Source organism: Micromys minutus, assembly GCF_963924665.1.
Source record: "Micromys minutus genome assembly, chromosome: 33".
NCBI lineage: Eukaryota > Metazoa > Chordata > Mammalia > Rodentia > Muridae > Micromys > Micromys minutus.
The window spans coordinates 4,320,180-4,334,245 of record NC_137968.1 but is presented as its reverse complement, the minus strand read 5'-3'; the positions used below and the strand labels follow the sequence as shown (position 1 = coordinate 4,334,245).

The window sequence follows — 14,066 nt, the reverse complement described above, 5'->3', positions numbered from 1 at the left end:
CACAGGTATACGCAGGACCACAGCCTCCTCATGCTTGGACTAGTAAAACCCCAGTGTTGTGTGCTCAGTGTAACATTCATCTTTGTCTGAGCAGGTTGCTTAGAAGGATACTTAGGGGTAGTTAGGGTTATGGAGTAGGTATTGAATTTGAATTTTGATAGGTTAAGCCGCGTGGGAACAGTGATGGCTGCACACTGTCAGTTGGTAGTAGTGACTGGAAACTTGGTGTGACACTTCAGTGTTGAGATAGGCAGATACTCTCCACTCTTCTGTTTTAGCATTTTTTTTTTAAACGTCATTTGTTGACAGTCTTAGTTTGTGGTGCTTGTAAGATTAGCGTAGATGGATACATGAGCTTAGATAGGTTTCTAGCATTGCTTGCTTGGGGGAAATCCTGTGTCACTTGGTAGACATGGCTGGACATTCCTTTGTGTTCATTAACCAAACCGGGACATTTTTAGGTGAAATGAATAATTACGTTCAAACACGTAAACCGGGACATACAGTTGCTTTGATTAATGTGTGGTTTTTTAGACTCATTGGTATGATTCTCCCATGGTTTGCACTTGTGTGTGTGCGTGTTGTGTGTGTGTGTGCCTTTGTAGTTTGTGTGGATGCTAAGGGTCTGCGAGCTTCCTCTGTCGCTGTTGTCTGGTGTGTCTGCAGCACGGCACCGAACTGGACTTATCCTCTAAGCTGGGCTGGCCAAGAAAGTCTGGGATCCTTTATTTATGAACTCAACCATCTTCTCAGACCTGCCCCATCCGTTTGGTTTTGGGGGGCTCTCACTGTGTAGCCCAGGCTAGACTTTAATAGCTCCTGAGTGCTGGGGTTCCAAGGAAACCCTGCCACACCCCTCTCAGTGTGCAGATACTCAACAAAGGTGGCCACGGTATTGTATTTATTATTTAAAGCTGAATTTATGTTTAATATTACAAGATTTAGACAGTTAGTAAGTTTGTTCTAGAATTTTAACTAGATAGCAAACATACAAGAATGAGACTCTAAGTTTAAAGAATGAATGGTTTAAAATTTTAATTTTACAAATTGTTCAATATTCAGAAGCCGCTGGAGTTCTGGAGTGGGTGGAAGTGGAGGAGGCTCCTCTGGTCGGTCGTCTGCTGGAGCCCGTGATTCCCGGCGACAGACGCGAGTCATTCGGACTGGACGGGATCGGGGGTCTGGACTTCTGGGCAGTCAGCCCCAGCCAGTTATCCCAGCATCGGTCATTCCTGAGGAGCTGATCTCACAGGTGTGTGCCCCGAGCACCCTCACCACGAAGGACGCCTAAGGGTTGAGAAGTGGGGTTTTCTCTTTATCACTGTACTTATTAACTTCAGTAAATAAGAGAAAATTAATGCAGCACTATCCTTTTGTTTATTTTAGGCTCAAGTTGTTTTACAAGGCAAATCAAGAAGTGTCATTATTCGAGAACTTCAGAGAACAAATCTTGATGTTAACCTTGCTGTAAATAACTTACTGAGCCGGGACGATGAGGATGGGGATGACGGTGATGACACCGCCAGCGAATCCTACCTGCCCGGAGGTCGGTGCCTCGTTCCTCCTCCCTGCCTGGGGTGCTCCTTTGAGGTCGGGAGTTGAGAGCTGACGATAATTGTCACTTGGGAGCTGTACAGTTAGATTATGACGTCCCATCTAAGGGACGTGTTTTCACTCAGTGGATTTGACTCGATCTTAATGAAGACGTGACAGTATTGCATAGCTTTATCCCTGGGTGACATGTAGGATGTGGGGTTTACTTGATAATATCATTGCTGAGCATTGGTACTTACTGAACTGCATTTCTTTCTGTCTGTATCTTGTTTGAACAATGTCAGTTGAGTATCACATCTTAAAGAGGGCTTTAATTTAGTGAGTAGCACCTGCAGCAATTACACACATTGTTCCTCCTTAAGGTCTATGTTTCTAATGTTCATTTATTTCCTAGACCTCGGGGGCGCCCCCCACAGGTCTGTGGATTTAATGTATTTTAATTTTTAGAGATCTTATGATTCCATTATCTGTAGATGCTTTATTTATATCTATTTGCTTTATTTGTAGAAGATCTTATGTCTCTTCTTGATGCTGACATTCACTCTGCCCACCCAAGTGTCATTATTGATGCTGACGCCATGTTTTCTGAGGACATCAGCTATTTTGGTTACCCTTCTTTTCGTCGCTCATCGCTCTCCAGGCTAGGCTCATCACGAGGTAACTTTGCGTTTATTTCTTCTTGATGTGGCTGCTGCGTGGGAAGCTCCTGATAGGCCCCCTGGATCTGCACTTAGGTCTTACAGTAGGGCAGTCGTTACATAGCAGTGGTTACGGGAACTGTGGCTTTAAAACTAGGTTTTAACGTTGTGTAACACATAGCAAAGGCTGTGCTTTAGGTAAGTATGTTTTTACCTATGAGATAGGTATTGATCTAAAAGTGGAATTCTAGTTTTCAGAAAGCGACATGCAGCATTCTGAAAAATAAACTTCTTAATTTTATTAAAACAATTATGTTCATTTTAAATATTGAGCAGATGTAATAGTGAAATATGAAAAATTTAGGAGAATGGGGCTGGCCAGTATTAAATAGGTAGATGCATTAGAGTGTTAATCTGCTATATATACAAGTTTGAAATCTTTAAAACGTATATAGTGCAGATTTTGAGCCACTTAAGCCAACCTCTGATGGGCTTATATAAGCTTTAGCTTACATTATGATTCTGAGTGAGCTAGCGTACTTCTTACCTTCTCTCTCTCTCTCTCTCTCTCTCTCTCTCTCTCTCTCTCTCTCTCTCTCTGCTTTCCAGAGTTTAAAACTGTTTTATTTAAATAATAGACCAAATATGCTATAGTTGCCAGTTATTAGTAAGCTAGAGAAGATACCATGTTGTGCTTAGGCTGGCCCTTGCTTACATAAACTTGAAACTGCTCTTCCAGAGGTTCTGAGTTCAAATCCCAGCAACCACATGGTGGCTCACAACCATCTGTAATGGGATCTGATGCCCTCTTCTGCTGTGTCTGAAGACAGCTACAGTGGACTCACATATAAAATAAATCTTTAAAAAAAATAAGTAACTTATAATCAACTGTAAATGTGGCTGTGGCTTTAGATAGTTTAAGGTCAGTTTTTAGGAAAGTGTAAAAAGACTTCTATAAAGTTTCTTCCCCCCTTTAAAAAAAGTCTATTTATCAAAACATTTTAAATAAAATCCATTCTTTAAATTTATCTTTAACAAGAACTTGAGTTATTAGAACTCTTTTCTGTATCTTAATATATTTATAGTTCAACCTATTTAAATTTTGTTTCTTCTTTTAAAAGTCAAGTCTTGAGGATTTATAACAAATACTCTTGGTTTGTGTCTTCGTTAGGATTCTTTTGCAGACGTGAACACTAGAACCAAAGGCAGTTCAGGGAGGAGAGGGTTTCTCCGGATTACACTCCGTCCTGCAGGCTTTGAGGGGGTCAGGCCCAGAACTCAGCAGGGCAGGAGCCTGGGTGCTCTCTGCTCGCTGGCTTGTTTCCTGTGACTCCTCCAGCCTTCTTACAGCACCCGGCACCGCACTTGTGGGTGGCACTGTCCACAGTGGGCTGGGCCCTTCCATGTCAGCCACTATTTAGGGCAAATTCCCCTCGAGGTCATTTTCTCTTTTCCAGATGACTCTAGCCTGTGCCAAGTTGACATACAAACTAGCCAGCCCAATTTGCTTAAATTCTAATTTATGAACTTTTAAAATCAATCAAACAACCTTATACTATGCTTTGTTAATGGGTATATAAAATATGAAATAGCAATTTCATATGAATAATATAGTTCCAGAATCTTTAAATCCATTAAAAATGCCCATCAATCAAACAGAGTAAATCGTGTAAAAACCCTGGACGGCCCCTAAATAGTTTGAGAAAATACTGGTGTAGAATTGTCCTGGATCGTTTGAAGGGCTCGTGGTTTGAATGTTGCGTGGCAGTCTAGTTAGGGACTGACTGTGCGTTTTGCGTGGATAAGGTGCTGTCCTGCAGGGTGTGGACTAGAGTGGCTTACTTTATCCCACTGGTGTGACCTGATTGCATACCAGTTCTCCTTCTTCCCTTAGAGAGGGACTCGGAGCTTCTGCGGGAACGGGAATCTGTTCTGCGCTTACGGGAGCGACGGTGGCTCGATGGGGCCTCGTTTGATAACGAAAGGGGCTCTACCAGCAAAGAGGGAGAGACAAACCCGGAGAAGAAGAACACGCCTGTACAGAGCCCGGTGTCTCTGGGAGAAGACTTGCAGTGGTGGCCTGATAAGGTATTGGGAAAGCGTATGCCTTTCTTTGCATTAGAGCAGCCTCCTGCCAACCATCGCCTGCAATAAAGCATCTGTTTTAGTGACTGACTTTTTATAGGCATCACATTTAAAGTGCTCATCTGCCCGTTGGTGTAGAAGCAGACCCCTAGAGATCTCTGCTGCATTCCTAAGCAAGGCAACACGTGTGCCGTGGTCAGCTTGCTGCGTGATGAAATGGATCAGGATTGGGGTGGTGGTCCCAGAAACATGAGCATTTACCCTCGAGGCGTTTTCCTGCTGCCGCTAACTTTAATAATGGTTCCATTCTCTGCTAGACACTGACTGCTAGGTTTGAAACGTCCCACGGACCCTAGGTCTACAGGGCAGGCTCTAGTCACTGACGCGGGGTGTGTAGGTTTGAGGGCTGTGGATTTCTAATGCATGAAGTAAGTTTTGACAGACCGTGCGATGTAAGGTAGTAGACAGAGTAGTTGAGGGCGGAGTGAATTCTAGAAGGCGCCTAGATTGGTGAAGTTGATTTGGATGTTTATGACCCATCTCTACCATAAATGGAGTCTGTTGGTGGTGTGTGCGCCATTGTCTAAGTGGGGAATTCATTTTCACAGGCTTTTTTAAAAAGAAAATCATGGTTTTCACACACTAAAAAGAATGACCTTCCCTTTCTGTGTCCACAGATGGTTGAGTGGGACTTAATTCTTAGGCATAAATAAACTAATAAACCAGATTTCTGGTCCACACCTTTGATCCTGGTGTTTGGGAAGCAGGAGAATCAGGCCAGCCTGGGCCACATGAGGCCCTTTCTTGAGGAGAAAGGGTGTCAGTGCAACTTGAAGTTAATTGCTAGCAGATAGAGTGTGACCTGAATTTATTTTTCATGTCTTCGAACTCATTTGGAAGGATATTAAATCTTCCATATCTTATGTTTTTTTTTATAGTTATCAATCTTAATCCAGTTAATATGGTTTTTGCTTACATAGTCATGTGGGAAACTTGAATGCAAGAGGGGCGTGCACTTTAACACTGTCTTGGGACTGCTCTCTCTGGCTGCTGCTACACTTGGCTGAGTTGTGCTCTCAGTCCTCAGCGCTTCCCCTGGGCCCTTTCTGGTGGTAGAATGCCTGAGCCACTGTGTTCTCCTCTCCACTCGCCATTCCCCTTTCCTCTTGTTCCCCCTCCCCCTCTCTCCCCTTCCCCTCTTTTTTCCCTCCCCCTCTCTCCCCTTCCCTTCCCCTTCCCCTCTCCCTCCTCTCATCCCTCCAACTGTGCAGTTGGATGCTGCGTGTTTAGAGCTGTCATGGTTTTTGTTCTCACCAGATTGGTTAGGGATTGTGCGTCCTGAGTGAGAGGTTTAAGGGGAACACGTGAGGGGCTGAAGGAAGGGAGTGAGTGGGCCACAGGAGACCAGCATTGGGTACACTTGGTATTTGCTACAGCGAGAACTGAGAGTCTAAGAGGGCCTTGGAGTGCTTTGCTTCAGTAACACGTCAGAACAGATGACAAGCCCGAGCCCATCTTACCCCCTTCTGTGTCACAGATGTTTGTTGACTGGCTGCCACTAGAGGCCTGCTGCTTTCTACATAGCTTGTCTGCACTGATGACTAAACCTTTTCTCAGAGCTTCAAGTCTGACAGGCAATGGCTGCACAGGCCCTTAAGCTCTCAGGAGGCAGAGGCAGAGAGATCTCTGAGTTCCAGGAGACAGCAGGGTGACATAGAAACCCTGTCTTGAGTACAAACAAACAACCCAGCAAACCAAACAAAAAACCCTACAAGTCTATTGCAAGAGACAGATTAAAACCATGGGCACAAATTCCTCTTTAAATATGACTTTTTTGTCATTGTGGTAAGATTTTTTTTTTAATTGAGTTTTGGTAGTTCTTGCATCATAGGATAACGTCTCTACATTCTTTCCTTGTCAGCGTAGGAAAAGGCAGGCTCAGTTTTGTGTGTTACAGCTTATGCCTGAACTGTTCGTTCTTCCTTTTTACGCTTTTCATGGGTATCAAACATCTGTCTGCATTAGTTTCTTTGAAACTCAAAAGAGGATGCTGGGAAGTTGTCAGATACATGAGTGCTGGGAATTGAACCTGGGCCCTCTGGGAGGGTAGGCCCCGCCCTCAGCCACTGAGCTGCCTCTTCTGCTTATTTGCCGGAAGCACTAAGGACTCAGATCGATGAGAAAACTGAACTCTGCCAGTGCTCATGTGGTCACTGCTGTGGTCAGCGGTGAAGCCAGCAGCCTGATTAGGACTCTGAATGGAAGCAGAGTCAGTTTCTTCTGAGGTCAGAAAGGATAGGTCCACTTTACCTAATTCACTCCTGTAAGTTATATTTTTATATTCATCCATTTGATTAATGTATTGTGTTTGTCCTTGTGGATGGTTGTGGGCCACAGTGTGTGTTTGTGTAGAGTCTTTGAACTAAGAGGGGATGCTGGCACCCATGGGGTGGACACTCCTTTGCTCATGGCAGTGTTCCTGACTGTAACCAGAATATGGAAAACAGTGTCTGTGAATGGCGTGTCAGACACACAGATGCACACACACGTGCACATGGGAGTGGGCAGCTGACATATCCTCTTTGTCACAGTAGGGATAGAGTTAGAGGAAAGTAGTCTGTGAGACAGACCTGCGTTCTGTGTGACTTCACTTAAGTGTGGAGTCTTCAAACAAGGAATGTCAGACATTCCAAGACAGTGAAGTTGGCGACACCGGTAATGTGTGATGGAAGATATCGTGGAAGGATAAGGATATGGCAACTCACCACACACACACACACACACACACACACACACACACACACACACACTCGAGCGCGCGCACACGTAAGGCATAAATGCTAAGTAAGTGGTGTCAGTGTGTAAGAGTTTGGGTCTGCTCAACCATGGCAACTATTTTACTGTAACAGGCTGGGGCATCCTGTTGAAACCTCAAAGGTGTGCAATAAAGGAAGACTCACTAAACATAAGAATTTCTTTGTCCTCTGACAACACACACTATTTAGATTTAAAGGATGTTTCATTTATTTATTTTATATGAGTACACTGTAGCTGTCTTCAGACACACCAGAAGAGGGCATCATTGGCTCCCATTACAGATGGTTGTGAGCCACCATGTGGTTGCTGGGACTCGAACGCAGGACCTCTGGAAGAGCAGTCAGTGCTCTAACCACTGAGCCATCTCTCCAGCCCCTTAAGGATGCTTCTATTCTCCATTGCTAAGCTCCCAGGAAGGGCTTAGCGGTGTTTGTGGGAGGGTACAGAAGTCATCTGCACATCAGCACTGTCACTTAGCACTAATGTCCCTGACTGTTCTGGATATGTTTTCAGAAAGCTTAGGGTATGAGTTTGTTTATTCCTACAGCTCTTTAAATGGGAAGCTATGCTGTGTCTAATGGTGGAGAGAAGAGGCCAGCCTGTGACCCCTGCTTCGAGAAGTCAGTGACTGGAACATGTTTATTGGCTTCGCTGCTTCACCTCTGCCCTGGTTTGCTTGTGGATGAGCACGGGAACAAAGTCAGAGATGGGAGCTTGTTTTGTTGACACTTAGAAATTTCTAAGAAATGTCCAGGAAAGGTTGGCCCCACCCAGGCATTATGGCACATGCCTCGGATCCCAGCCCTCAGGTCGCTTTATGAGTACCAGGCCAGCAAGACAACAAGCAAAATGTATACAGTGTAGGAAATGTAATCTGATGATGAGTAAAACAAGACAGGCCTGCAGAAAAGGAGCAGTGAGCAGGGCCGTCGTTAGGAAGGAGATGAGGCAGGAGAGGACAGTCCCACGGCTGACCACATGCCACAGCAAACTTTGCTGCTGTTCTCTGTCCCAGCACTGTGTGTGCTCACACTGTGTGTGCTCAGTGAAGAAGGCAGCTGTTGGTCCCTTCCTTAGGCTGGTAATTGCGCCATTCATTTGCATTGGTCCATAGCTGATTTTTCAGGTCCTGACTGGCCCAGCTGGTCATTCAGGACTTGTCTTGGTGAATGGTGGGCCATCATGGAAGGATGTAGAAAGTAATTTTTAAAGAAGTAATTCAGTTCCGAGAGGGCCTGTTGTCCTTTTACATCTAGGATGGTTTATCCAGGGTGGTGCGATGCTGGGGTCACTTCATTTGTTCCCTGTGCATTTGGTTGGTGTGCCGTGTGTCATGGTGGCCTGCAGTAGGGTAGGGCTCATTGAGGGGCTCTTACGGTAGATCGTGTGGGTTAACAGTAGAGCAAGTTCTCTGGGGGTTGAGTGGGAAATGACTGATTCCATTCTAGAGTCTGGAGAAAGGCCTCACAGACGACCTGACATTTAAGCAATGTAAAGCGAGCATTAACCATAATCGTGCATGGATTCTGAGTCATGGAAGCTCATAGAGGCATGTTTGCAGAACAGGGAATGTGCAGAATTGCTGCTGTAATTTACAACTCGGAGATGGAGGAAGGCGTGGATTGTAGGCGACTGTGCGTCAGCTTGCTAAGGAATTAAGAAATCTAGTGGTCCATCAGAGTCTTTAGAGAGGGTCTGTGATGAGGGTGGTGAGGTTTTGCTTGTTTTAAAAACGTGACCACTGCCGGAATTCGGAGAACTAGAACAGGAAAAGGAAAATGTGGTCCGTTTGAACATGGTGGTTGGATCAGTGAGGAAGGTGAGGTCACTGTGTCAGGGTGGGTGGTGGGCATCATCAGTGAGGAGGGGACTGCAGATGACGTGGGCCTTTAGGAGCCCTGCCTGCCAATGTGGGTCTTGGTTTCCAGCACTCTTCTCGGAGAAGCCGTACTCATGGTTTTGGGTGCGGCTAGCGTTTTCCTCTCAGTACCTTCTTAACGCTTGATGCTTGGTCCATGTGGAATGATGTTCATTATAGCACAGTCTCTTCAGAGAGCTCTGCACACAACACGGAGACCGGTGAGGCTGAGGGTGGAGCCTTAGGGGACAGTGACATAGTTTAGATGGTGTGGTAAGGACATTGGAGAGAGCCACAGTGACTTACATAAGAGAGGACATGTGGCAGCGCACAATGGGTCTGTTGCTCAGGCCAGCCTTGAGCTCTGGATCCTCCTACGAGCACCAGGACTAGAAGTGTGTGCCACCGAACACCTTGGAGGGGAGAAGCACTACTGTACTGGTTTCAGAAACCTCGCACCATGAAATAGCAAGGCTGCTGCTGAGGGGTAGCTGGCTGAGTAGTGGGGAGGGGGAGGGGCTTACTGTGTGTCGGTGTGTGTGGTGTGTGTGGTGTGGGAGGTCTTTGTCTGGAGATGCAGGTGCTGGGGAAATCAGAGCTGTGACAGGTAAGGCTGCAGGAAGGTGACGTGGGAGTGGCTTGGGTGTGGCAGAATCTGACTGGGAACTTGTACTGTGTAGGAGGCCCTGTGTCTCCGCCCCCATCGTTAACACACAGTCATCTCAGATGAGAAAGGGAACTGACCCAGGTCCCTTCAGTGAGTCGACCTAGGTTTCGGATTCCCAATTGCCGATGCTGTTGATTGTGTTTGATTTGATTGTGACTGAAGAGAAGCCTGGGTGAGGTAGAGGAGGTCGGACTCAGTGTGGTCCCGACAAGGAGAGCCGGCGGGCCTCCAGGAAGACGGCTTTGCTGACTTGAATTTAAGTTCTGTTGGGTGTCACCCTTCATCTGTAGTGACTTGAAGTGGAAGTGGAGCAGGTCCACTAGGTGACAGTGTCTCTAAGTTCTCAGGTACAACCTGTTGATTGGAACCCTTGGTAGATGTCACGTTAGCTCAGCAGTGTGGCTTCTCTGACCAGCAAGACTCCGTCACTGCAGGTTTTGCTTTAAGTGTCTGGGGATCATCTTTATGGGCTCAGTCATTGTTGTTTTACATTTAAAAATCATATTTATGGTCACTGTTTTTTTGTTGTTGATATAATTGCATCCTAATTTATTGTATGTCGTTTACCTTAAAAGTCAATGAACTTAAAAGTTACCAGACAAACCAAAATAGGGACGTTGTTCTCAGCAATATCTTGGAAGGACACTCCTGGGAAGGAATCCTCTCTCCTCCGCACCCAATTTAGCATCCTCGCTGAGTACATTCTGTGGACAGTTTGGGTTTCAGTGGTGAAGAGACCCCTCTGTGTGTGAGATACACGGGTAGATGTCCCGGGCTGTGTGAGCTGAAAGGATGCAGGATGGGAGCGAGGATGGCGGCGTGTGAGCGTCTGCACGGACCTGGTGGAGGACAGGGTACCGCAGAGCGAGGGCGCTGCCGGAGAGGAGAGCCGAGGCTGGGAGGACGCTGCAGCTGTGCGTGTGCTTGTGTGACAGCCACTCTGGGTTTCTGTAGTGCTTTAGAGCAGAGTTTAAATCACAGAATCTGGCAGTTTGTGTGTTCACAGTTTATTTATTTACCTGTTTTTATTTTATAGGATGGAACAAAGTTCACCTGCATTGGGGCTCTGTATTCTGAGCTCCTCGCTGTCAGCAGTAAAGGAGAACTCTATCAGTGGAAATGGAGTGAGTCTGAGCCTTACAGAAATGCCCAGGTACTTGTCAGGCAGTCTTGGAGTGAATGGCTCTCCACATCTACATAGGAAGTACTAATCATTTTTCTTACGCTTTCAAAGAGCCCTTCATTGCATCATCCACGAGCAACATTCTTGGGGTTGACTAATGAGAAGATAGTCCTCCTGTCTGCAAACAGCATAAGAGCAACCGTAGCTACTGAAAACAACAAGGTAGGGACCGTTTCTGCATTGGTGGACATTCCATGTTAAAGCTGACATAGGTCCGTAGGAAAGCCTTCAATATCCTGGAGTTCACAGTTGCTTACTGTGGTTGTGCGTGAGTGCATGGTGACATGCGGAGGGGAGAGGGACAGCGTGGGAGGGTCAGTCCTCTCCAGGCCAAAAAAGGAGCACATGGTTAGTGCCTTAGATGCTTGGTGTTTGACTACAAGGAAATAGGATTTTAGTCTTCAGTGTAAATGAATGTGTGAGCGCCTGCACATACATGTCAGTGGTGACCACAGGCTGTTGCTCCTGGAACTGGAGTTAAGGACAGTTTTGAGGCTGCATGGGGTTCTGGGAACTGAACCTGGGTTCTTTGTGAGAGCAGGAAGTGCTCTTAATCACTGAACAGTCTTTTCAGCCCCCAGGAACCTTTTCTGAAATATTTATTTTTGTTGTATTGAACTCCAAGCATTTTACACTTGGAGGTGATAGAATATACGTTATACCTTGCTCGAGCATTGACTGCAGCTCCTAAGCCTCCCGCCATCTTCCTTAGGTTGCTACGTGGGTGGATGAAACATTAAGTTCTGTGGCTTCTAAGTTAGAGCACACGGCACAGACGTACTCTGAGCTCCAAGGAGAACGGATAGTTTCTTTACATTGCTGTGCCCTCTACACCTGCGCCCAGCTGGAGAACAGTTTATACTGGTGGTAAGTGTCCTCACAGTGTTGTCACCACATAGAGACAGCTTTGAAGACAAAAGGCCATCGTGAGGTCAGTGCAAAGGCAGCGTTTGGAGGCTCAGGAAGGAGTTTCCCTTTAAAGCCATTCCACTGAAAAGTTAAGAAGACATTTATGTAAACACTGTCTGTTATTAAGTTTTACGAGAACACTAAGTAGAATAAAGGATACGGACTCCTACTTTGTACAGACCACGGCTAGTGTTTGCAGGTAGTTTTAGTTCTTCTACAAATTCAGACGTACTGTGTTATTACACAGTTGTAAATTACAGGATACATTATTTTAAAATTTTATTGCATGAATGTTTTTCAATAGTTTTATATATATATATATATGTATATATGTGTGTGTGTATATATATATGTATATATGTGTGTGTGTATATATATATATACACACACACACATACTGTGAAGGCTCTAAAGTTAATCTTTGTATTTTTAGGGGTACTAATAATTATTTGTAGGAAGAATTAATTATAAAGAGAATATTGGTGTATTTTCTATAGAATTTAATCCTTAAGATTGACTAAAACTGGACACAGCTATTTACTGGTAAAGCTGTGAGCAGGGTGTGAATGGGAGCTGCAGGTCAGTGGGGAGCTGGGGGGCTGTTGGGAAGCTGTGCACCAGCAGTACTTCCGTGCCTGAGGACCTTTAGAGTTCGGTAACGGACTTCTCTGCCTTTTGACCCATTTCTGTCTCCCCCTCAGGGGTGTTGTTCCTTTTAGTCAGAGGAAGAAAATGTTAGAGAAAGCTCGAGCAAAGAATAAGAAGCCCAAATCCAGTGCTGGTATTTCCTCCATGCCAAACATCACTGTTGGGACTCAGGTGAGTGGTCAGAGTTGAGCCTGTCTACGTGGCTGTTTCTTTAAAAAAATGGTTCTCCCCCTATGAGCAGTTCCCCTAACAGGGCTGTATAGCATGTCAGCCTCCTTCCGTCAGAGAAGCAGTGTAGATTCTTGTCTCACGTCTGTAGGAGTTTCCTACCGAGCAGGGTTTCCTTATTGGCCTGGCTTTAAGAATTATTTAGTGCTTTTCCATTGCAGAGCCCTAAGTGACTCTGATAAGTGCTGGTTGTGGCCGTCCTAGCAGTAAGGACAGACGTGTCTATGATGTGACAACCTAGGGGAGTCCTGGAGGTGAGCAGTGTGCGGTGTGGTCATAGACTCTGTCAGGTCCCTGCATTTCCACGCTGGACAATGACTTCCTAACATACAAGTGTAGGAGGCTCTTGCGGGCCTCAGGTCCCCACTTGCAGTTGGTTATGTCTGAGTGCCGCACACAGCACGGCAGAGTGCGTGGAGGAGACGAGAACGTGAGTTCACTAACGTGGGTTGTTGATGGTTCAGCTTTCCGTTAACCTCACGAGCCTCAGAGTAGAGGGAGAAAAACAGTTGTACCATGTCCCTAATCTCCATATGCACACCATGGCACGTGTGCCACACCGTGGCGTGTGTACACTCATAGCACTTGTGCACACAGTACGTGATAAAAGGACTTAGAAATGCTGCTGAGAGCCCAGGGGTTAAAAGCGTCCCTGCTGGGCACACCATTGTGTGTGCTTGCACACCATTGAGCACATACGCATACAGGCACACAAACACACTCATAATTTAAAAAGAAAAAGCTTAAAAGATTTTTGAAAAGAGATTATCAAAATACTAACTGTGGACTATTGTCCCTAATATTTTGGCTGCTTTTGATAGTTAAAATTTTATTACTATCAAAATATTTTAAAGGTTTTTAGTTGTAGTTACTAATATATTATTAAAATGAGATTATTAAATGTGACTATTAAAAATAGATGACCCACAGAACTAAAAGGCTTTCAGGACATTGATGTGTGAGATCAGAAGGATCCTGACGGATATTTATCTTCTATGATAAAATGTAGTATTTATCACAGCAGGTGTTGTACTGTGAAAAGCTTCAAGCGTGTCATGGGTCGTGGGATTTAGGACAGGTGGGGCTTTCCTTCAGCCCACCTACCTCCTCAAGATGTCTTCACCTCAGCTTCCTTTCAGTACTAACTGCCCTCTCACCCGACTCTCCGTGCCAAGAAAGTCCCAGTGAGTCCCAGCTCTTCTGGACTGGTTCCTTTGTGTGCGGCTCTGTCTCCTTACCTCTTCCCCAGTTTGCGCTTGTCTTGTTCTGAGTTGCTCATCTTCAACTAGAAATGTCAGCTCTGCACAAGGTGACTCAGTTTTCACCACTTACCCAAGTCTGAACAGCAGTTCTTCGTGACTGAGCTGACAGTCCGGACACTTCACTGCCAGCAGGGAAGGTGGGACAGAGGCGCCTGAAGGAGGAGATGTTGAATTCCTCCATCTGCAGTTAGATGATTGTGAGCTGCCACGTGGGTGC

At 45.6% G+C, this 14,066-nt stretch overlaps 1 protein-coding gene across 4 annotated transcripts in view; it reads left to right on the top strand.

Annotated features, from left to right (window-relative positions):
- UBR5 (ubiquitin protein ligase E3 component n-recognin 5) overlaps positions 1–14,066 on the top strand; it is a 97,088-nt gene that overhangs the window by 34,615 nt on the left and 48,407 nt on the right. For all 4 annotated transcript variants that reach the window (XM_080909467.1, XM_080909464.1, XM_080909466.1 and 1 more), the window contains exons 6-13: positions 1,063–1,252; positions 1,387–1,546; positions 2,062–2,211; positions 4,087–4,280; positions 10,656–10,772; positions 10,854–10,964; positions 11,515–11,669; positions 12,413–12,530. In XM_080909467.1, coding sequence (XP_080765593.1) covers positions 1,063–1,252; positions 1,387–1,546; positions 2,062–2,211; positions 4,087–4,280; positions 10,656–10,772; positions 10,854–10,964; positions 11,515–11,669; positions 12,413–12,530 — 1,195 coding nt within the window. The remainder of the gene's footprint in view (positions 1–1,062; positions 1,253–1,386; positions 1,547–2,061; positions 2,212–4,086; positions 4,281–10,655; positions 10,773–10,853; positions 10,965–11,514; positions 11,670–12,412; positions 12,531–14,066) is intronic.